Source organism: Lycium barbarum, chromosome 2 (assembly GCF_019175385.1).
Source record: "Lycium barbarum isolate Lr01 chromosome 2, ASM1917538v2, whole genome shotgun sequence".
Taxonomy (NCBI): Eukaryota; Viridiplantae; Streptophyta; class Magnoliopsida; order Solanales; family Solanaceae; genus Lycium; species Lycium barbarum.
The window spans coordinates 145623805-145648449 of record NC_083338.1 but is presented as its reverse complement, the minus strand read 5'-3'; the positions used below and the strand labels follow the sequence as shown (position 1 = coordinate 145648449).

The 24645-nt window shown below is 34.8% G+C and overlaps 1 protein-coding gene across 2 annotated transcripts; it reads right to left on the bottom strand.

Moving 5' to 3' along the window:
- Positions 1–13637: 13637 nt before the first annotated feature.
- On the bottom strand, positions 13638–20186 carry LOC132627857 (uncharacterized). Of its 2 annotated transcripts, XM_060343454.1 has the most exons (12): positions 19435–20183; positions 19166–19340; positions 18147–18230; positions 17311–17552; positions 16735–16966; positions 16431–16595; positions 16216–16347; positions 15960–16073; positions 15391–15438; positions 14923–15001; positions 14210–14266; positions 13638–13905 (listed from the first exon to the last, which is right to left on the bottom strand). In XM_060343454.1, the coding sequence occupies exons 1-12, from the start codon at positions 19629–19631 to the stop codon at positions 13844–13846; spliced, it is 1587 nt and encodes a 528-aa protein (XP_060199437.1). In that variant the 5' UTR covers positions 19632–20183; the 3' UTR covers positions 13638–13843. The 2 variants fall into 2 exon arrangements, with proteins under 2 accessions (XP_060199437.1, XP_060199438.1); XM_060343455.1 differs by lacking the exon at positions 15960–16073 and having other exon boundaries at positions 19435–20186.
- Between the last annotated feature and the right edge of the window lie 4459 nt (positions 20187–24645).

The following is a 24645-nucleotide window of genomic DNA, read 5'->3' as shown; positions in this document are numbered from 1 at the left end:
TCAAAGTCAGAAAGGTGGCGGAATATACGTCGCCCAAATGCACACACACACATCAGAAAGGGGGCGGAATGTACATCGCCCAAATGCACACACACACATATATAAACTCAGAGGCCGACTTGGCCATAGTAGCGTACGGGCCGCTTAAGATCACAAAACAGACTCACATACAAACACACCGGACCCACGACCCACAAATCTGACTACAGGCCTCTAAACAAAACAGAACATATGAACGTATGACGGGACAGGGCCCCGCCGTACCCACACATCTACAAATGTACCGAACACACACATACAACAGAAGATATGTACCGAAAGTAGGCTCCGGATCAAGGGGAGCTCTCCAACACAGCAGAATGAGTAGCCTAAACTGGAGGACCACCCAAACGAGCTTCTGTACCTGCGGGCATGAAACACAGCCCCCGAAGAAACGGGGGTCAGTACGGGAGAAGTACTGAGTATGCAAAGCAGAAGGTACAGAAATCACAAACACAGCTGGAGTCAGAAAGAACAAACACACCGTCAACGTAAACAAAGCAAACCTGCGCGGGAGGCGAACGTACAAATGCAATCAAATCATGTATAGGGTTTAGGAACGTGGTCACCCCCCGACGCTGGTGCCACAACACATCATAACTCCAGAAGTTTTCAAATCTCCGTACAGTCTCCAGACACATCATATCACACACACATCACATCATCAGAACATATCAAATGCCATATCACATCATAACTCCATAAACGGTAACCGGCCCTATGGCGAGGCCTCGGAAACCGTAACACATCATGACTCCTGAATATGTTATAGCGCGCACGATCACAAAGTCGGCCCGGGTACCGACGAACGAAATCATAGCAGACAGCACGAACAGAGTAGTGCAGAAACCATATGCATATCAAAAATGATTTACCGGACTCAACATATAGTTTACATATAGGTATATACCGACGCCAGAAGGCTCGGAGTAAGAATCAGATTGAACAAAATTTGTGTATAAAAGTCACGAAGTTCCAAACTGCCAAATCTTTGGAGAAAAACTGTTTATAGGTCATTTTCCGAAAATCTCACATTATTCAAAGTACAAAACGTTCACTAACGGCATAGGAAGTTTCAAACGCACCATTGAGTCATAAACAAACGATCACTGGTCATAGCGGACGCAAACGAACCAAACAAACCGAATAAGGGGAGCCTCGGGGCTCGTGGGCCCACCTCGAGTCAAATTGAGGCGGCGGACGCAAATCGCAGACCTTAGGCTCCCTAGAGCCATCTACGAAAGTTTCGGAGGGTTTCGGACACAACAACAAAAGTTATGACGATTCGAACATTCTTTGGACCAAATGCAACAAAAAGGGTTCAATTGCGCTGGATGAATAGTACCCAAACTTGAACCTAAATTTCCAAGAGCAGAGTTACCCCCGAGATTCCGATATTAACCTAGTATGACTAGGACATGCCAAAAGAAGGATAGGTAGGCTTTACATACCTGGTTGGCGCCTTACGCTCGTCAAATCGTGATTCCCGTTTCATCCGAAAACTGCAAATGGTCACTTTTACCAGTTACTATTCATGAGAGTTAGCATTTTCATCTTTGGGGCTATGCTTGGCTACCGAAATTTTGGCAGCATTTCCCCTATAAATCTAACATCCCCGAGACTTGGCTCGGCTCAAAATACAACAACAACAACAATCCCAAACATCATTACACAATACAAACCACAATCAACCACACTAACTTCAAAATTGCACCTTATTACATAAGTTGGTAGTTCTATATTCAAACTTCAAAATTCCAAATCTATTTCCACACTAGTCTATTCATTCACAATTATTCAAACACACCACCAACAATTTCCAAACCACATACAAACTTCCCCAAAGTTCATTACTTTCCATATTTCATTCAAAACACCAAAAGTTACGACGAACATTCTAACTTGCGTCGTTTCATTCCGAATTCATTAATATCGACTACAAGTCATATTTAAAGTCCTTAGTATCATAAATATACTATGATATACACAAATATACCAAAGGTATACACTTTCCGATAACGTCCGAAATCATTTTCTAACACCAAATCAATTCTCCAAACATTCATTTACGTTATAAAGGCCATGACGACACAACTAACAACCTTAAACGAAATCAATTCACACTTGTTTTTCCCATCTAAGGCACACGGCCAAACACACCCTTTTCACACACACACGCCATGCACAAACACGACCCCATCCCATAATCTTCATGATAATCCAATCACTAACACATACATATCCATTTTATTAAGAGGACAAAATTCATACCTTTTTTTGAATTTACGACTTGTCGCAAACGTCGCTCTTTCTCCAAACTACTTGTATCACGTCGGAGAGCGTCTTGAGTACTTCACAACTATGTAGAAATTAAGAATTTTGGATTAACAACAAAGCTTGGAAAATTATTTCTTTCTCCTTTTCTCTATTCGGCCGAACCCCCTTTCTCTTTTGTTCTTGAATTTTTGATTAAGTTCTTGATAATTCTAAGGACCAACATGATATATATCCACTTATAGGTCATGTGCATAGCACATGACCTTAATGAAATGGGCTTGGACTTGCTCCCTTGGCCGGCCACTTCACTCTTTGGGCCTCAATTTTTGTATTCAATTTTCTTGGCCCGATTCATTAAAAGTCCCGTTTTGTAATTCCCGAAACTAATTTCTGAAATTCCAAATTTACCCTCGGCCTTCCCCGAGGTCTTGACATTAATGATTCCATAACCAACCTAGTCATATTTACTAGAATCAAGTTATGTCCTTAAAACACACAAGTCGAAATTATTTCTCGATTTCCGATTATACGAAAACACGGGACATAACAGATGGCTTTCTCGTGAGAAGGAATGAGAACAATGTCGTCCCAGTTATGGTTTGCCTCAAGAGCTTGAAATTCCTTTAGCGTTTCCTCTTGCCAAGTAGGATGGGAAACAACCTGTTAGTAAAACTGAGGTTCATGCAAGTGCAGGTGAGAAGTGGAAACCTTGGAGTCTACAGTGATAGAGGAAGATGGAGGAGAAGCAGAATTACAGATGTAATCAGAAAGAATATGAGAAGGAAAATGGGAAGATCTAGAACTTCTTCTAGGAGGTAGAGGTTTAACAGTAGGAACAGGTGGAATAGGAGGATCAGGTGGAGTAGTTGGAACATTAGGGACATGTGGAATAGATATAGATTGAGGGACAGGGACAGGATGAGCATGATTAGTTAGTGCACTGTCAACAAAAGGATGATCAAGTGCAGGAAAGGGAGAGGAAGATGATGTTTGATAAGGGAAAATATGCTTATAAAAGACCATATCCCTTGAAAAAATGATAGAATATGTAGTGAGATTGAGTAACTTGTAACCCTTCTTACCATAAGGATACCCAAGGAATACACAAGAAATTGATCTAGGTTGGAATTTATCCCTACTAGGTTTGGGTGTAGCAACATAGCAAAAGCAACCAAAAGATCTTAAGTGTTCATAAACAAGGGGATGGCCATGGAGGACTTCAAAAGGTGTAAGATTGTATAGGACAACAGAAGGGAATCTATTAATGAGATAAGTTGTTGTAAGAACACACTTACCCCAGTATTTTAAATGAAGTTTAGACTAGAATAGAAGAGCCCTAGATACTTCCAATAAATGTTTATGTTTCCTTTCTACCACCCCATTTGTTAAAGGGTATAAGGAATGGTAGTCTGATAAAGGATTCCATTATCACAGAAGTATTGTTGGATTTTAGAACTACTCCCCAATTCATAAGCATTGTCAGACCTAAAAGTATGGACATTGGTGTTGAAATGTACTTTGACCATGAGGATGAAGGCTTTAATAATAGAAAAATAATTACTTTTAGAGGATAAGAAGTGAGTCCATGTGATCCTGGAGAAATCATCAACTAAAGTTAGGAAATACCTAAAATCATTATAAGTTTGAGTATTGTAAGGTCCCCAAATATCAATGTGGACTAACTGGAAAGGGACAGAAGTATGAATGCTGCTATCATGAAAGGGTAGTGTTTGTTACCTAGCTTTGGGGCAAATATCACATAAAAATTGTTTGTTTTGAAGAAATTTTATCAGACAAGTAACTAATAGATTTCATCCTAATAAAAGGCATCTGTCCTAGTCTTTGATGCTAACAACTGATCAATTACAAGGAGGACAATGTGAAATAGAAGGAATAACAGATGCATAACTATTACAAGTGACCGAATTAGAAATGGGAACATTAGGAGAAAAATATTAAAAGGAATTGTAGAAGTAACTGAAGAAGTCATGCCATCAGAATTGAGAAAGTATAATCTATTTGCAGCTTTACCAATTTCCAATTGCTTCGGCCCTGTAAGATGCAATTAGAAATTGAGAAAATTGCGTTACAGTTAAATTGTAGAAGCAACTTGTGGACAGAGATTAGATTGAAATGGAAAGAAGGTACTAAAAGTGCATTATGTAAACTCATGTATGGTCTAAGATGCAAGGAACCAGTGGAAATGACTTTAACTTTGTAGCCATTAGGTAAGGTGATTAGGAAAGAGGTAACAAGAAGAATAATATTATGAAGGAAATATTTGTGTGGTGTCATGTGATTAGTTTCACCAGAATCAATGATCCAAGGATTAGAACCTAAGGTAGAAACTGCACAAGCATGAAAAGCAACAGAGTTAACCTCAGGATGATTGAACACACCTGCAAAGTTTGCAAATCCCAAGTTCTCAGTGTCAACTGTAGCCTGAGGTGCACTTATATGATTTTAATGAAGTTGTTGGAGATACAGATAGTGGTGGTATTCATCTTGGGTGAAACCATGGCCAGCATTACCAGGTTTTGGGCTGAAAGAAGAGGATTCTGGAAGGAAATCACCATCAGATTGAACACAAGAGGTAGAATTCTAGTTCTTCGTGAATTTAAAGTCTGATAGGAAGCCATGGAGCCTACGACACTTCTCAATAGTGTGCACGTATCTCTTGCAATATTTGCACATTAAAGAAGAAGTATAGGTGGAACCTCTCTTTGGATCAAATTGAACCCTACTACTGTTGTTATAAGAACTCTTCGGATCAAAATTAACCCTACTATTGTTGTTGTAAGAACTTTTTGGATCAAATTGGACTTTCTGAGAAAAGTTTCTATTTGTAGTTGGACCATGAGAAGTATTCATGTTCTAAGCACCAATGAAGTTGCAAGAAAGACTTGTATTGAATGAGGCTGATTCATTTGAGAAGCTGTATACAGGAACAAAATTTTCCTTTTGCTTCTCATCATGCTATATCATAGAGTAAGTTTTGCTTAAACTTGGAAGTTGGGGCATCATGAGAATGTTACTCTTGCATGTAGAATATGACACATTAAGACCACTGAGGAACTGGAATAGTTTATGTTCTTCTATGAATTTGGGAAGAGCTCCACATGTACAAACAGGCCCTACATGGGCTGTGCTGAGCTCATCCCAAAGATTTCGAAGTTTAGTAAAATATGAGGCAACATTGGAAGATCCCTGAGAAGTACTACTAATCTCCCTTTGAAATTGTATATATTTTGACCCATTAGAAGACCCAAATCTCTCATTTATGTCACTCCATATGTCCTTGGCAGTGTCAAAACCCATAACACTAATAGCAATGTCTGTGGAGAGTGAGTTGGTAATCCAGGCAATGATCATATCATTGCATCTCTCCCAAAAGGAAAAATAAAGGGATTCAGGTCCTGGTGTGTCAACTTTCCCAGTTACATTGCCTAATTTGTTCTTAGCGGAAAGATCAGTTAACATGTGTCTACGCCAAATCGCAAAACCAGTACCATCAAACTTAGGTGAAACTAGATGAACTCCTCAACTATTTGTACATAGAAAGGATGACTAATCGAGAAAGTAAACTCTTCAAAACCCTCAGTGGACGTAGACGTATTACCAGTAGAAGTATTACGAGTATTCGACCCCATTATTTCTACACAACTATTCAGCAACAAAAATACAACAATTTCTTCGCAAATCTACCACAGAAATCAACAAAAATCGAGGATTCTAGCAATATTTCATAAAAAAAACCTAGATCAACGAAAATAAACCCTAGAAATGATAAATTTGAGATAGTGAACAATTATCGCCCTTCTTCGCAACCCAAAGAAGCAAGGTCTTGAATACTATGAAATCGAACTTCGCAATGTGCTCACAAGCTCAAAATCTTCGAAAACCACAACAAAAAACTCAAATCGCGACTTCAGAACATCAAAAAAAGGAAAAAAAATCTTCACGGTTATGCTCAATCGATAGAGCAAAACGAGAGGATCATAAACATCCGCTCTGATACCATGTTAAAACGCAGAGATCGAAAATGAGAATTGTTATTGTCCCTGTTATACCCCATTTTAACCGGGTTAATTTAGGAGTACAACGTATTGGTGATTCCTATTTGTTTTGTTTTAAGGAGTCGCCACCTAATTAATTTTAACGGTGAATTAGGACACCTAAATGTTAACTAAGGTAAAGTTAAAACTAAACCTCCGTTAATAATCTGCTTAACCAGTGTGATTCTAGGTAAGGGCTCTATATTATCCTAAAGGGAAGGGGTTAGGCATCCTTTAGAATCCGCTAACTACGGTTATCCGACCAAACTTAGGTTAATTAATTCAGATTAAATATAATGTTGTTAAGCTTAAAATAACAATTTTATTGTAAAAATGAGACTTGTAAAATATAATGATTTGTATATAAATAGAAGTTTTTAAGAGAAAACCTAGCCAACTTATCTTGAAATAAAATGACATTATATCAGTATAGTAGTGTAGGAAATCTAGACTTGTCTTACAAATAGAATGCAAAGATGATGAGTTTCTTTATCCTTTTATCATTTCTTATTAATTAGGCATACCTGAAAATATACATGATTGGCTCCGAACTTGAAGGGTTATTTATAAAATATGCTTGAATTTATATTTGCGTATTAGTGGTGTTTTGGAAATTAAGATAATAAAATATGATTCCTTTAACTCAAAAATATGAATTTATGCCATCAATTATTCTAGAAGCAAATATTATAGATTCTATAGATAATTTTAATGTGGAAAGAAGAAAATGAAACTTATGGCATTAATTATTGGTTTTATTTAAACTAACTACCCATTACTAAAACTAAACCCACTAATCATTAGGATTTATATAACTAATAAAATAAAAATAAACAAAGAGTTAATCGCACAATACAAATTAAATGCACAAAAAATATATAAAGGAGGAGATAATTTGAAATGGGCTCAGCCTGTTTTTTTTAAAAAGGGCTGCTGTCAAATGGGTCTGGCCCATCTGGGCCACTACTGCAATCTTTTCTGCCTCTGGGCTTTGGCCCAGAAACTTTTAATACAGCCTCAAATGGACTGCAGCTCTGTTTTTGCTATATAGGCCTCGGCCCAGAATTCTTATTTGCTGCGGATGGATTGAATGAGGGATGACTCGAGAAGATTATCTCGTTGGGTTTTAACCCGACATCGAACGCGACAGAGGAACGAGTCCCTCGGACTCGTATACGATGTTCATGCATGAAACAAAAGAAAAGAATTAGTATATAATTCAAAGAATCTTAATAAAGGAAGAGTCAGACCAGATGTTCTATTCTTTGAAAATGTAATAACTTGTTTCAAAACCCGCAAATAGGTAAAAATGACGAGTCGACTCTTAATTATCGAAATAAAATAGTTCAACCTAATTCTAGTGAAGGGGAAATAGAACCAGCAATTCTCATCTAAATCATGTTTCAAATACGAAAAGGACCAAGTATCCAATTCAAAAACAAACAGAACTAAGACTTTTATGCTAAACTTGGACAGAATTGAAAAGCAAAGCTGTGAAATAAATTAAGCCGGTTCATGCTTATATTTCGAAATCTCTTAAACCAAATGACAGGAAAAGAACAACAAACAAGGATCACATTATGAAAGATATATTCAGTTTGAAAGAACGTAGTGAATTTAATCCCGAAGCAACTGCTAGATAGCAGCAAAATGAAGTAACTAAGAACACTGTTAAGCAGCCATAAGCAGTGGCCGCTATGGCAGGTATAACAAAAAAGTGGCAGTCCAAGAATACTGTAGTAAATTGACTCATAACTACAACAATCCTAGTATCCCTTTTTTTCTCAAGGACAAAGTAGCCATCGATTGTTTATCCACACAACAGCAGCCACCAGTCCTTTAGAATATACCAGATTCAATCTCAAAATACAGTAGGCATGAGGAGATGGAACAGCAAAGCAGTCAAGCAAGCACAATGCACTAAGGAAAATATTATGCACAACAACAACACGAACAGAGGTTTATAGAATGCGAGTGCCTTCATGAATCATATATTCTATGTATATCAGTATATATTCACTTCAAGAGAGAAACCCAGAATTAGGGTACTAAGACAAGTAACCCAAGACAGTAATTAAGTGTATATCTGAACCATATGATTTTAAGAAGGGCCTCAAACATCTTCAATATGTCACACAGACCTTACTGCCTATGCTCTAATGTACTTATCACGCATACAGTTTACTTGGTAAGTAAATTTTAATAGGTTCAATCAAATGGATCTTCCAAGTTTCAATTAATCAGTGATGATGCTTCCTATTCATTACATGGTTGCAGTCACTAGCAGCAAACAAGTTGAGGCAAAGGGGGTGTCATTGTGACAAGCGCTTGACGTTAAGATCATAAGTATTTAGTGCAATCAGTTAAGTGCATACAAACAGGGGAACTAACTAAATGCCCTGTTTAATAAGATTCAGATAGCTTTATGAGAGGATGACATATTCCCAGTTTCATACAATGTGTTTGAGACAGACACTTTCAGAGAAAACAGACACATGCAAGTACAGGAAGAGAGATAAAAATGGGTTTGAGCTATCCTACAGGTGAATCACCTGATCAAACCATTAACTAAGCGAAGCATAAACAGATGTGATAAACTAAACATAAGCAAGACTGAACAGAAATCCATACTGAGGACTAAGTAGATCATATATAGTTTGATCAGCATATTAGCCTAAAACCTCAACTAAATAAGACTAGACTGATACACCTATAAACACACAGTATATTATACACACACAAACATACAGAATGCTGGAACTTAAAACCAAAGGAAAGGAGTTTACAAAGGTCTTGGTCAGTTCAATAACTCAAGTTACATGTCTTTTAGTCTCTATGAACGTAGTTTTAGATCCAAGCAACCTTATACAAATTGGTACACAACTTATCATCAGGGTTTAACATACAACAAATTTTAAACTTCCTAAAGCCAAACATCATTTGAAATAACAGCTCTATATTGACTAGCAACCAGACATATGCATGCTTAAAGATTATTTTATGCTTCCAAATACCAAACAGCTACTGACAAGTTACAAAGGGATTAGGTAAACCATCAAACATACTACATAAGCATTTTCAACGATTCTGACTAAACAAGATATTCAAGCTAGCACAATATGATCAAATTAATCACTTACACAAGTAAACCAATATGCTAACAGGATCGTAATAGGAATATAGCAAATGCCTGAGAAAGCGATAGGCAGAAATAGAACCAATCATGTACTTAATAAAATTTAAGACTAATAACATCTAAATCATGCCATGCAGTAACTAAACTAAACCACACATAAAACATGCTAACTTAATACATAATCGACCACAAATAACCAAAGAGACAGAACAAAAATGCAAAAGTGAGAAGAAAGGGGAATTACAGACCTTTTTGGGGTGCAGCGAAGTGCGGCGAAGGTTTCGATATCTACCTCGAAGACTACTAAATCAGAGGTTGCGATGCTTGAATTCCCAGCCACAAACAAGACAGACGAAAACGGGAAAACAAATATTCTAATATTTTGACTCGATATTTTGGATTATCACAACTACTACAAGCTCAATATTTTGGGGATTTTGTGCAGCGAAATGAAAAGAAACTCAGCTTCCTTGAGGGATTTTTGAATCGAAAACCTCTCGGGTTTTGGGGAATTTCCTGACTAAAAAAAAAATCGGTTCTTGAACCAGAAAATCCTCCAGGTTCTTGGGGGGTTTCAACAATCCAAAAAAATCCTCATTTTATGACTTCGAAAACGATTATTTATAGGGCGATTGTTAGGGTTTTCGTTTTTACTAGAAGAGAGAGATGAGCGTAGGGGGACAGAATGCAGTGGAAAGACAGTGAGCATGGGGGTGGCAGAAGCATGGGGGACAGGGCATGGTGGAGGCGTGGGAGAGAGAAGCAGTGGGGTGGCGATGAGGGGCGAAGGGAAAGAAAGAGGAAAGGGGGAAAGGGAGGCGCGACGGAAGGGATGGGGAAAACATGAGGGAAACCCTAAACGGGTTTCCTTTGTTAAATGGAAACCCGGGTCGGGTCGGGTAAATTCGGGTAGTGGGCTGAATATTGGGTTAAAATAATGGGCTGGGCAATTAAAATATGGATTGGGCATTAAAATGGACTGGTAAAAATAAAATGTGGACTGGTTCTGAATTGGTCCGAAAATAGTATGATTGATTGGGCTACTACATTTAAATAAAAGACCTATTTAAATAACTTGTGTTAAAATATTACTTAATATAAAATATGTAATTATTAGTGCTCAGATAAAAAATGGCGTTGTAATGGCCATGCAATAATATGTCGAAAATCCACAGTAAATAAACACTATTATCTAATCATGCAAAGATAAATGCGATGCGTGTGCGTAAGCTGGCAAAAATGCCGAAATGATAATTTGACGAGTAAGCATAAGATAGAGATGTAGCGAAAATGATGATAATAATAATAATAATAATAATAATAATAATAATAATAATAATAATAATAATAATAATAATAATAATAATAATAATAATAATAATAACTGTAATAGAATAATAAAACGTGGGTATTGATAAAAGGCTAGTAAATATATATATTTTTTAATTTTTTTAAAATATTAGAAGCGTAAATAGGTATTTCGGAGGAGAGGCGGGACAAAATTGGGTGTCAACAGTCCCTTTCTCTAGAATGTTCTCTAGCTATATATACATCATGCAGAATGAAAGAGCGTAAGGACCAAATAGCAAAAAATACATTCACTAATTACAATTGGGCCATCAGCCAATTATACTTATTTACAATTGGGCCTATCATTACTTGGACTTTGACTGAATTAGGCTTACTCCAACAAAATTTTCTGAGATAAAAAAGGCATATTTACAGATATAACTACCTTCCATAAGGATCTTACCATTAGTAGCTACCATTTTCCAAACTACAATTCGTAGCTTACTTTTAAGCAAAAGTTGTGTATTTCGCGTGTATTTGGGCGAGACTCTCTCCTTGCCCGTCCAGGTTCGAATCCAGCCAACAATATTACTTTTCTTACATATTTTTCTAGCTTCTTCTCATTGTATTTTGAGTGTATTTTCGTCATATGTATTTGGCTTATATTGTATCTCATATGTATTTGATGTCGCATGAATTTGGACTTTTATTATTTGAATGTATGTCATATGTAGGGGTTTCATGGGTCGGTTTGAGTCGGTTTTGGATTAAAACCAAAACCAAACCAATCTAGTCGGTTTTTAAAATTATTAAAACCCAACCAAATAATACATATCCATCGGTTTGGTTGTAGTCGGTTTGGGTCGGTTTTTCAGTTTTTAAGAAAATTAAGGGTATTTCTCTTTTTCCTACAATTAGGAGAGAATTTTCTATCCTTTTCCAACTTATAATCTGTTATTACCCTTTTATTGTGGTAGCCATAGTTTCTTGCATTATGGAGAAAATGTCTTAGGATTTATGATTTTAATTAAGTGAATAAAGTTTATAAGAAATACAAAAATAAATCTAGGTAAATCTCATATAGTTGCTTCTTTGAATACATGAGTTTGAATTCATGGATTTCTTTTTTAAAATCAATTAAAGGTATAAAGTTCAATAGCCTATTAAAGATAAATAAAAAATTTCTTAAAAAGTATACAAATTATTTAAAAGTATTTTTTAAAATAATATATTTTATATATATAATTATGTATGAAATTTATCGGTTCGGTTTTTTCTTTTGTTTGCTTTTAGTAAAAAATCAAAACCAAACCAAATCAAATATTATCGGTTTTTAAAAATTCAAAACCAAACCAAACCTAACCCAAGTAAATATCGGTTTGGTTTTCGGTTTGGATCGGTTTTTAACCAACCCGTGAACACCCCTAATCATATGTATTTGGCTCATATGTCTTGTATCCCATATGTATTTGTATCTCATATGTATTTGATGTTATTTGAACTTTGTTTGAATGTATGTCATTAGGGCTGGGCGTTCGGTATTCGGTTCGGTATTTTTAAAGTTCGGGTTCGGTAATTCAATATTCGATAATTGAAAGTATATACCAAATACCGAACTTTCAAACTTCGGTTCAATAATTCGGGAATCGGTAAATCAAATTTCTATTCGGTACGGTATTCGGTAATACCATTTTTTTGCAGCAAAGCGCATTGGCAACCAAATAAGATCCGCTTAAATAAGACTGCGAAGTGAAGATTGGACATCAAATTGATTTAAGGCTTCAACAGTCCATAAACCAACAATAGCTTCAACATTATTTCTAGCTTTCTTTCCGCAAGATTGGACATCAAATTGATTTAAGGCTGAAACAATATGATCAATGATAAATATTTGACACATAGAAGGTATTGTAGAAGTGAAATGAAATGACAATATATTATGCAGTTTATAAAGAATTCACAGAATATGAAAAGATTGTGAAACGAATGGACTTGAAATGTTTGGGCTGCTGGACTTGAAATGTTTGGGCAAAGAATTCACAGAATATGAAAAGATTGTGAAACGAATGGACTTGAAATGTTTGGGCTGCTGGACTTGAAATGTTTGGGCTGGACTACTGGACCTGAAATGTTTTAGCCCTTTACTCCTTTAGGCTGTACACGTATTGGTATTAATTTCGGTATTCGATATTTACCAAATTACCGAACGGTATAATTGTAAATACCGAATACCGAAATCGAAATATTAAATTTTATATTTTAGTACCGAATACCGAATTACCGAAATACCGAAATAGCCGGTTCGATTCGGTAATTCGGTTTTCGGTATTTATGCCCAGCCCTATATGTCATATGTGTTTGGCTCATATGTCTTGTATGCCAAATACATTCAGATACAAGACACTCAGGCCAAATACATATAGATACCAGGCCAAATACATATAGATACAAATATGAGCCAAATACATATGACGAAATACACTCAAATACAAAGAGAAGAAGCTAAGGAAAATATGAAAGAAAAGAAATGTTGTCGGCCGGGTTTGAACCTAGGCGGGCAGGGTGAGAGCCTCGCCCAATAACCACTTCAGCCACTCTAACTTTATGTATTTTGGTGTAGCTACGAATGGTAATTTACAAAATCACTGTAGCTACTAAATATAAATAAATTAAAAGGTAGTTATTATCAATAATTACCTCTTAGAAGAAGCTACAACAAGTAAAAATTCCTATAAAAAAAAGGTGACTGTGTTCACCTATTCCAGTAATTCAGTAAGCAATGAACTCAATTAGTCTTGTAACAACACTATTATACCATCGACTTGCCATAATTGAAGTAGTTAGCAAAACTGGCAATTCCCTATTAATTCAATCGGATAGAAATCAAGGAATGTATGTCATAGTGTATTTACAATAAGAATTAGTAAAGACTAAAAGTGGAGAAGGCAAAAACTCAAAACCATGCAGAACACAAAGCTTATAGTTTATTCTCTTTTTGTACAAAAGAAATTTGCCGCTTCTTGTTAGAATGGACAAGCAGTTGGACTCATAAAATCTGTTGTTCCCCTTTCTGGTCCTCTTCTATTGTATCTTGCAAGTCTATCCGACCTGCAACAAGCCAGGCAAAAAATCATCATCATCCTGCATTTGCTTAGGCCGATTACACATACAAAAAAAAATAGAAATTAAAAAAAAAAAGTTAATGTTTCCGAGCCTGATCCACTATAATGAAGTCTATTTTGTGTAAGATCCACTATAATGATTAAAAAGAAGCTCGTTTGATATGCCCTTCTATGTGTTACTCGGAGATTTCGTCAAACCAGTCCTTAACATCATGTTTTCGTGGTTCAATCTCATCCAACATTGTGAAAATCAGGAAACATGTACTAGTATGAAAGAAAGGTTACTGTACCAAATAAGGATACTAATGAGGGAGGCCTTGAATGTCCATTGGAACTCATATCTATACCTGCACAATTAAGATGTGTGTTTGAAATTATAGGCAGATAGATAACATAAAACAGAGTTCCACAAAAATTTGCATTTATGACGAGAAGCGTTTAGATAAAATGATGAGATCAATTTAGACAAGGAAGACCAGGCATGATAAGTTTGATTATCTTCTTGCATAAATTGTCCATTATTTAAGCTTTACAATGACATGTTTAAGTCTGATGCCAATACTAATAGACATAATTCAGATTTGCAGGGATAGCCAATCGGGCGACAAATGGCCAATTTATTTTTTGCTCATTCTAGGTTTTGATATGCACCAATTACTGATATTGCAAATAACATATCATGGAATACTTTTCCTTTCGTATGAAGGGATGTTCATTTTCCTATGGTCTCATTCACCTTCCTCTTCAGAGTACACTTATCTAACTGATCCACAATAATTGCCTCACCTCCTAGCAAATAAATACTCATATCTTTTTGCCAAAACTGGGAAGAATTCGAAGGGTGGAGAAGAATACTGAACCAACATGTGCTTCTATATACTTAAATCTTCTTAGATACAGTGTGAGCCAGGCAAAAAAAGTGTGTGCAAAGTATATTTCTTCATCGTGTTGAAGTAACGAGATGCAGCCAAAAAATAGAAGAATTAAAGCAGCAGCAGCACACCTGAAGTTTCAGCTGATTTGAGGATATCTGATTTCTTGAAAGTAAATCCAATAAAATTGGAATCTTTTGATGTCAGCATCTACATGATGGAATGAATCAAAATTAACCAAATTATTTCTTATTTACGTAAAGAACAATATAAGGAGGATGTCCTGGAAGAGGAAATAATTAAGAAAATACTTGCTAAAATTGCAAACAGGAGAATCCCCAGAAGTTATTTAATCCCCACCTATAGGAATCACTACTGTGTAGGAACTTGGATGTGCATAATTCATCAGCTATACTCTCACAAAAGAAACTTTCCAAATATTTAAGTGCATCACTACTTCAATCATGTTTACAGTACTTGTTTTATATTCTAGCCTGAATGGCGGATTTTCTGTTTTTCTGAGATTGGTAGGGTGGATGGGTTGGGTGAGGGTGGGGGTGGGGGGGATGAAGTATGCACAGTCAACAAGTAATCATTACCTTTCTCCAGGGTCCAACTCTTGGTGTTGTTGATGAAGGATCTTCTACCTATAATATAAAGTGAAAAGTTAGCACATTCAAGAAAATTAAAATGAAGTATCGTCTAAAGCAAAACATGGAAAAACTGAGATGCGGAATATTGGAAATTTACTGTAGATGAATGGCAAGAACAAATGATGAACTGAATTGGAATGAAAATGCATGCTTTTATAAGAAGCCGCAAGCAGACTATGGATATTAAATGGTACTCGGAAATGCCCAATATTCTAAGGACCTAGTTCATAAATGATGTCAAATTGTCATACTGAAGTTACTAAATGAAAGAAAGGTGGAGTGCTTATCCATGATTTGTGGTAAAGGTAGAGAAAACAGAGACGGTCCGAATGTGAAAGATATGGATAGGAAGAAAATATCCAGCTTATATATGGCTTTGTGGATCGTAAGGGTAAACAGTTGGTTTCTAGCAATCCACAATGTCATGAGAGTCGGAGTGATTTTAATAACAAATACTCCAGATGTTTCCTGTAAAAGTCGAATTAATACACCTAGTAGTCTGTAAAAGTAATCACCTCAGGAAACTTCTCAAAATTTTGAGTATCTAACTCTCCGGTAACGACAGGTTTATAGGCAGCCTCCATTTCATAAAGCATGTCCCAGTTGATTCCTTTGAACCAAGGATGAGCCTGAAAGCCCAGTCACAAGTTTTATTAAGAATACACAAACAACTATATGCATTCCGTTAAGTGAAACGAAGATTCTAGAATTAAGGGGTATATTTCAGCAAATAGTTTCTGCACAGGCATTACTTCATTAGTAGATATTTACCTTTATTTCATCCACTCCTCCGGTCCCTAATCTTGATTCAACATCACACAATAAACGACAGATCAGATCCTTAGCCTCATCTGATACTTTTGGTTCATCTGGGAATTTCAAGCATGTTCTCCAACTAATTATCTGATACAACAAAAACAAATATAATATAACAAAAAATGAGTACATTTTGTAAAACCTAACAACAAACAGAAGAGTTAACATACCTTGCGTGCAGTCATTCTTGGATGCTCTGAACAGAAGGGAGGATACCCAACAAGCATCTCATACAGGATTGCCCCCAATGACCACCAATCACATTCAATTCCATATCCTTTTTTCAACAGAATTTCTGGTGCCATGTAATCAAGAGTTCCAACAGTAGAATATGCCTGTAGAAGATATTTCACGATCGGTCAATTGAATTAAAGAATGACCATGGATTAATCAATTAAAAAGGAACAAGATCAAAGAATGTTAAATCTTGAAAATCAGGAAAAGTGCAGCATTAGAATGTGATTATGAGAATACCAAGGCACGTCGGTTGCGTTTCCACTGCTGTATTTGTTCTTTTGGCATTGGCCATGAAGCTCTATCACCACCAGATTGCCCTTCAGACCCGTTAATGGACTCCGCATTAGTAAGGTCTTCATCTTCCAATAATATTGATGAGTATTTATTTTCCAGGGGTTTACATAAGCCAAAATCTGAAAGCTTTAAGTGGCCATTTCTATCCAGTATAAGGTTATCTGGTTTTATGTCCCTGAAAGCAGAATAATTTCTGAATCAGCTGCATGTTGGAGGATGATTGCAAAGTGAGCTTTGTACCATATGCACGTACAGTTTAACATAAGTTCCGTAGTATGAGAAATACTTTGAAGATTAGAAACTTTTTTAGACATCTTCACTTGATGATATTTGGCAGAAGAGAAATTTTACATCAATAGTAGCATGGAGCTTTTCTGACAATAGTAGTAAACACATTATCATTAATTTGAGCTACAAAACATATGTATTACTGGCAATCCTATAGGGTATAGCAAAACAATCACGTAATATTGCACGACTGAACAAAAAGGAAAGCTATTTAATGCATTGTTCAAGTACCTATGTACATAATTGTGCTGATGAATAGACTGAATAGCCAAAATACTCTCAGCAATGTAGAACCGTGCGACATCTTCAGAAAGAACATCTTCTCTCATCAGTAAGGTCATAATGTCACCACCAGGCAAATATTCCATTATAAGGTACAAGAAATCCGAGTCTTGGAAAGAATAGAAGAGCTTCACTATGCACCGACTATCAACTTCCACAAGCAAATTCCTCTCAGATCTGACGTGCTCAACCTAAAAGAGCAGTATAACTTTCATCTATTAAAAAGTGAATATAGTAATTTCCACATTGAATTTAACCAAGGAACTCACAAATTGCCTTTTGGTCCAATTAAGTGGCAACTGACAATAGCCAATGTGCACAAGATATTGCTAAACCCAAAAGAGAAAAAAATGGTCTCTATCTCAAAATTCTAAAATTTCTACCTCATGCTTGGTTCATTTTTCTTAAGAAGTAAGAGGGAGAAATGTGGGAAATTGGGTAACCTTTAAATGTTTTTTATACCTTTAGTCAAGTAAAAGGTTGTTATTCATATTCTTTTCTAGCATGGATTTATCCAGAGCAGTATTGAAATTCTTCTTTTAATTACCAGAAAGCACACACCACGCAAACTATTCATAAGGACGGTTGTTTCTCCACTATGATAATTAGCAAAACATGATAGCTTTTAGAACGTATATCTTATAAGATTATATCTTTCTTTTCTCAAATATCTTCGGAAGTTTTAACAACAGATTATGAAATTATTGAAGCAACTTCTGCAAGGCCCTGATATTAATGCATAATCATTTCAGAAGAAAATTGTGTAGCTATATTCCATTTGTCACCTGTCCACGGCTAAGCATGTCTGATTTCTTCAATTTCTTCATGGCAAAGATTTCTCCAGTACTTTTGAATCTACACAACCTAACCTGCATTAACAAACCAGATAATTTAAGAAAAAACTCTAATGAAATCTGCTTCATCAATGTCCAATACGAGCACTGATAGCTTCATTTATGTGGCGATCGCAAGGCAAGAGCGCTCTAATTGAAAATGGAACTTTTGAAAGATCTTAAGTGCACATCAGACACAAGCATAGTTCTCCTTTGTATGACATGCTTATAGTAAAAGACCGACTTCCACTCCTTCACAAACTTTACATTGTAAGGGAGAAACATATAAAGTTTATAAGAAACCAGAGACCATTGCTGAAAAGCGACATTCAGGTGCTAAAAACCAATTCGTTGACGCAGTATAAATATTAGATTAAAAAGAATTAAGTTATCGTAGTATATCTTCCCTAAGAGCATCAAGAAACATTGCAAGATAGGCATTATGAGCAGGACAGACACTTCTCTGCTACATTGACAAGTGTAAGCCTTGAGAAACATATCGAGAAATGTTGGATGCAGATTTTTCAGAAGATAACTCCATGATTTTCATTTTTACCAGTAAAATGATCTATTCTGATCAATTAAAAACAGGCAAAAGCATTTTTGTATGGCTTTATCATTGAATTCAATCATGACACGACCTAAGATAGACGGATATTCAGTATCAGGATGTGCAACAAATTGAAGCATCTTATCAAATCACACCTCCAAAAACCTAAAACTACTAATCACTTTGCTCTTCAAAGGTAATTTGATGAGAAAACTTACAAAGGCACAAACTTTAGTCTTCCTAATCATTTATAGGAAAACCAATGCATACTCCAAGTTATGCTAATCAAACAAGACTAGAAATTGAGCCACTTCTAAAGTAACAAATACATCTAATCAAACAAGACTATAATTCGAGGAACTTCTAAATAATAAATACAAAGAAAATCTGAGAATTAAAGAGTTGTAAATGGAAAATTTACCTCACCAAAGGCGCCTTTACCAATAACAGTCAATTGTTCAAAGTCATCAATCCCAACTTTATGCCTCTGCAATCTCATATATTCAGTCTCCCTTTTCTCCAAATTCCTAAGCATCTTTTCTTGCTCCTCACTAGGTACTTGTGCTTCTTGAGCCCTCCTCTGCAACGCCCATCTCCTAAAAATAACAAAAACAAACAAAATAAACAAAAGGGTCCAACAAACATCAACCCAAAAACACACATTGAACAAATATCAACCCAAAAAAGGACCTTTCTTTACGATCTTGCAATCCTTGAAGGTAATTCTTGTAATGATTCTCAATAAACTGTTTAGCAGCAGCAGCTTTCTGACGTGTAACTGGTGAAGAAACAGTAAATTCAGGTTCCAAATTATTGAACACCCGATCAGGCTTCATCGGTAAAGCTCCTAATTTTACAGTTCCATCAGTAGCACCTTCCATATCCATTGATCAAAAAAAGAAAATCAAGATTTCCCTAGATCCAAAATAGAATGGAAAAAAGAACTATACCCAAGACAAAAGAAACAAAATTGATTGATGGGTATGTATTGTTTTCATCAGTAGTAGTATGTAGTTCAAGAATGGGGTAAAGCTCCTAATTTTACAGCAGCAACATTGATCAAAAAAAAAAAAAATCAAGATTTCACTAAATCCAAAATAGAATGGAAAAAGAAGAAAAGACTAGACCCAAGAAAAAAGAAACAAAATTGATTGGTGGGTATATATTGGATTCATTGGAAGTAGTAGTATGTATGTAGTAGTAGAAGAATGGTGACAGTTATACAAGGTGGGAAATAAAGAAAGAAAAGGGGAAGAGATGGTAATGGAAAGGCTGTCAGTGTCAGCAGGTATATGTAAGGGGGAAATCCCAATGAGAGAAATGAGTAGTTGTATTTAGAGAGGATTGATTGGTGGACTGTGAACTGGCTATGTTTGTGTAAATATAAGAGAGAATTGTTGGAAGGAAGAAATAAAAGAGGGGGTTATGAGCAGAGGCTTAGCTGTAGCCTGTAAAAGTGATTGGGGAAATTGAGTTGGATGAGACTTGTTGGGAATGGAAGATTGAAAGCGACGGCATTCAGAAAAGTATAATAGGAGTACAACCTCGGATGCATCATATTCCGCTACACTTTTTTTTTTTTTTTTTTTTATAAATATTTTCCTCTGGGTATTCGGTGTCTGCATTTTAGTCTGATTATATTCGGATTCACGCCGCGTAGGATCTATTTTTGGGGAAGAGCAGCCTACTGAAGATTTTCTCATACCCAGAGCTCGAATGTGAAATCTCTGAGTAAAGGAGGAGCAGCCTCATCTACTGAACCACATCTTTTGGTTGGTGCTTCCGCTACAACATTTGAGTCACATTAATTCAAGCAATGAGATTGTCCGGTTGGAAAAATGATTGAATTTATTATAACTTAAATAGAAGAAAATAATTTTGTAAAATTTTTATATATGTTGTTTTAGATATCTTGGTATAAAAATAAAACTCTTTTATAAAAAATATAAAATTAAAATACATTTATAAAGGATTATAAAATTAAATGATCTGTCTTGGTTGATAATTTTCATTCCCTTAGGCTCATCAAGAGTTTTGGGACGAAATTCACTTTGTTATATACTCTATTCGGTTCATATGTGTCCCTTGAGAAATTTAGTCACTTCTAAAAAGAAAAGTATTTTACTAATTTACTCTTAATTAAATAGCACCTACTAATATTTAATATATTTTTTGGTAAAATAAAAATTCACTTGTCTAAATAAGAGTATATTTGGAAGAAAACAATTAATAACTTCTTGATTATGTGAAACACCACTTATTTTATGTCAAAATGAAAAGCTAAAACACTACTCCCTTCATTCCATAATAAGCGGTGTTTTAGGTTTTTCATTTTATTTCAAAATAAGTGTTGCTTAGGATTTCAAGAAGAAATTGATCTTGTTCTTCCAAACTTACCCTTATTTATAATCAAGAATCATTAAGTAGTTTTTTTTTTTGACATTAATCAGGAGTATGTTAGTAAAAACACTCATAATTTTCTAAGAGTAAGCAGTTTCTTTAAAGGGTGTGCATAAGCTAAAAACATCACTTATTATGGAATAGAGAGAGAGTACATAATAAGAACCAAAGGGAGAAACACTCTATTCGTTTTAATTTATGTGTCTTAGTTTGTTTGAACACGGACTTTGAGAAAATAAATGAGACTTTCAAATTCTACAATCTTAAATTACAGATATATTTAATGTATCAAAATACTATTTTAATCTTATGATTTTAAATAAGTCCAGTGAGATGAAGGGATCTAGAGAGGACTAAATATAAAAAGTGATATTAACAAACTAACAAATTAAAAAAAAAATGTAAGTTACATAAATTATAACAAATGAAATAGCAATGTGTGAGATATCAATTTTAATTCACTTTCAAGAGTCAATAATTTGGTTGACTCAATCAAAGTTTTGACTCGATCCCCTCTAGAATGACGAATTTATTTCTAGAAAAGAATAGCGGGAACTACACGGACACATTACTGTGCTTTGACCATTTCAGAGATTCAGATTTTTTTTATATTTTTTTTTGGGTTGGTTCTATGTAATGGTAATACTTTTTGAAGTTAAATGAGGGCTAAGGGTCTATTAACTTATCCATGTTATTGTGTTTTTCAATATTGAGTCCCTTATATTATACTCCCTCGGTCTTAAAATAAGTTTTACTTTAGTAAAAAAAAATATATATATATATTTCTAAAATAAGTGTCCTTCTAAAAATTCAAAATAAAAATTGATAAGTATTTCCAACTAGATCCTTAGCATTAAAAAAGTAATCCTCTTTAATATTGCTCAATTCTCAAAAAGTAATTTAGTAAACTCCACATTATATTTATTAATTTCTTAATGATTGTAATTTTTGCGAAGATGACACTTATTTTAGAATAGAGAGAGTATTATTCATTATTTAGATGTCCACAAGTATTTGAGAAGTTTTACAATGTCTAGTTGATAGAACAAACCATTGTATCTGTGATGATCTAAAAAAAAATTAATTAATTTTTAGAGTTAAAATTAAGTAAAAGTATAAATATGGGTAGTTTAGTAAACTACATATTGTATTTATTGATTTTTTTAATGGACATAATTTTTGCTAAGATGACACTTATTTTAATACGGAGGAAATATTATTCATGATTTAGATATCCACAACCACAATTATGTGAGAAGTTTTATAATGTCTAATTGATAGAACGAACAATTATATCTATGATGATCTTGAAGAATACTTATGAATTAATTTTGAGAGTTAAAATAAGGTCTAGGCTCTATATTCCTTTCCAAAAGAAAAAAGTTCTATATTCCTATACCTAAAGTTACTGGTTTAGCAGTGAGGTTTTTGGGTAGGTTTAAGGATAATGACTTCTTATTGTCGGCGAAAATCTTACGTAGGGGTGACACATTAATTCAATTTAAATTGTAAAATGATGATCTTTTTTTTTTTTTTTCTTTTGAACGTGAATTGATCATGAAGTAGGAATAAAGCTAAAAGTCTTGGTTGTGATGTATCGTATTTTTTCCCCCTTGTCCATACAATCAATTTGTATTTCAATTGTATACGTACCTACCTTATCTTACCAAACTTGTCACTACAAGTAGTTGATGCTTTATTTATTTTCTTATTAACAAGCATGTCTTAAAGAGATCACAAGTTAAATAAAATAATTGGTTGCCTGAAGTTTCTAGACATAAATAAAGATGAGAAATATCAACAAGAAATGAATATACTTCTAGAATTACAATTGTACTAAGAAAAGTTTTTTGCTAATAAATGTGAAATATTACCACAGAACAAGCAAAGTTTACACCTAATGAGCACCTGAGTATATCAACTACCTATATTAAGTAAAGTTAATTATGCTTTTTAATAAGGGAATATACGAGATGATTAAAAAAGCGAGGGAAGAAAAACTAGATGAAAATCAAAATTTTAATAAATATTTTGAGTCGCTAATAAATAAAGACATTTCATTTTATTGCACCGATCAAGTGAAGGGTCTAGGATACTTCCTTTTTCTTTTTTTTCGAATGTCACCATCTACCAAAAAAAATATCTAACTTGGGAATGTGATATGTGCAATTCAATAAAACGAGGTGTCACCTTTTTACCAATTTCGTTTTTCTTTATCACGGGATCAGTATAATTAGTGGGATATTAAAGGTAAAGGAAAATATTAATTATTAGTAGTTGACTTTGGAAAAGGTAATTGCTGAAAAAAGAATGTCAATAATGTTGGTAATTATTTTTACCTGGGACCATCTAAGGCTTAAAGATTTGGAGTATAAAGAATTTTGATATGTATATTTGGCAATATGCACTTCACGTGGACATAAAAATTGTCACGAAAATTCTAAATTTCAAGTGTTAATTTTATGGTCACATGAATTGGTTAAGCAACTACGACAAGAAAAAAGAGATACGTCATGAAGCACTTATATATACGGTCCTTTCTCAATTGAGATTTTTTTAATTATCCATGGAATCCACTATTTTTAGAAAAATTCTCTCTATTGCATTTGGACGTTTCATTTTAAACTAAAAGTTCAGTATATGTCCCTTGCACGGCACAGAGAAATGGGACACAAAAATATGAGCTGCAAATTGCAATCCCTTACTATAAATAGAGAAAAATGTGATGATGCGTGTCACACTTACTATGAATGATAAACTTACGAAATAATAGATTGCTTAGAAAGATAAAACTAAAAACGAGTTAATAAGTTTTGTCATACGTTGTGTAAACATCAACATTTAGCTTATCTTCTTGTTATATATGTTTATCGTTTTGCTTACCAGCAGAATATATGTATATATATATATAGTGGGCAATGTCAATTTTTTTGTTTTTTGAGTTTCTACACCAATTATTCATAATTTTTAAATACAGTGTATCTCGCATTTGTTAAAGTGAGAAAGATATGCATTGAAAACCTGTTATTGCGTCTTCTAGTTGGCATATATTTGGGGTAGAGGAGCATATCTTAATAGTTAGTAAATGTTTGTTAGAAGTTAGAACCAAAGCAGGTTACTAATTGAGATTTGTTGAAGCATTGAGTGGCCACTACAATCTCCCGTGTGATTAGTGTTATGACGGTGGCCAGCATGTCCACGTGTGAACTCTGCAGAAATCATGAGAACTGAGCCCCCTAGCTGGTTGGGCCATTGGAATAATAAAGACACGGGAGTCTCTTGATGTTAATGTGCTCAATTTCATGAGCTATTAATCTTGTCATAGTAGCATAGGCAGGTGCGGTGTATGTGCTAGTCATTAATGTTTTCCAGTTGGGTATATGAGTGTATGTACGGGTGTCAAATGTTCGGCATGAGTTGAGATTAAACAAGTTTAAATGAATTGAATTAATAAATGAATTAAGCTGAGATTGGCCAAAGCGTTAATTGGGCTAAAATAGG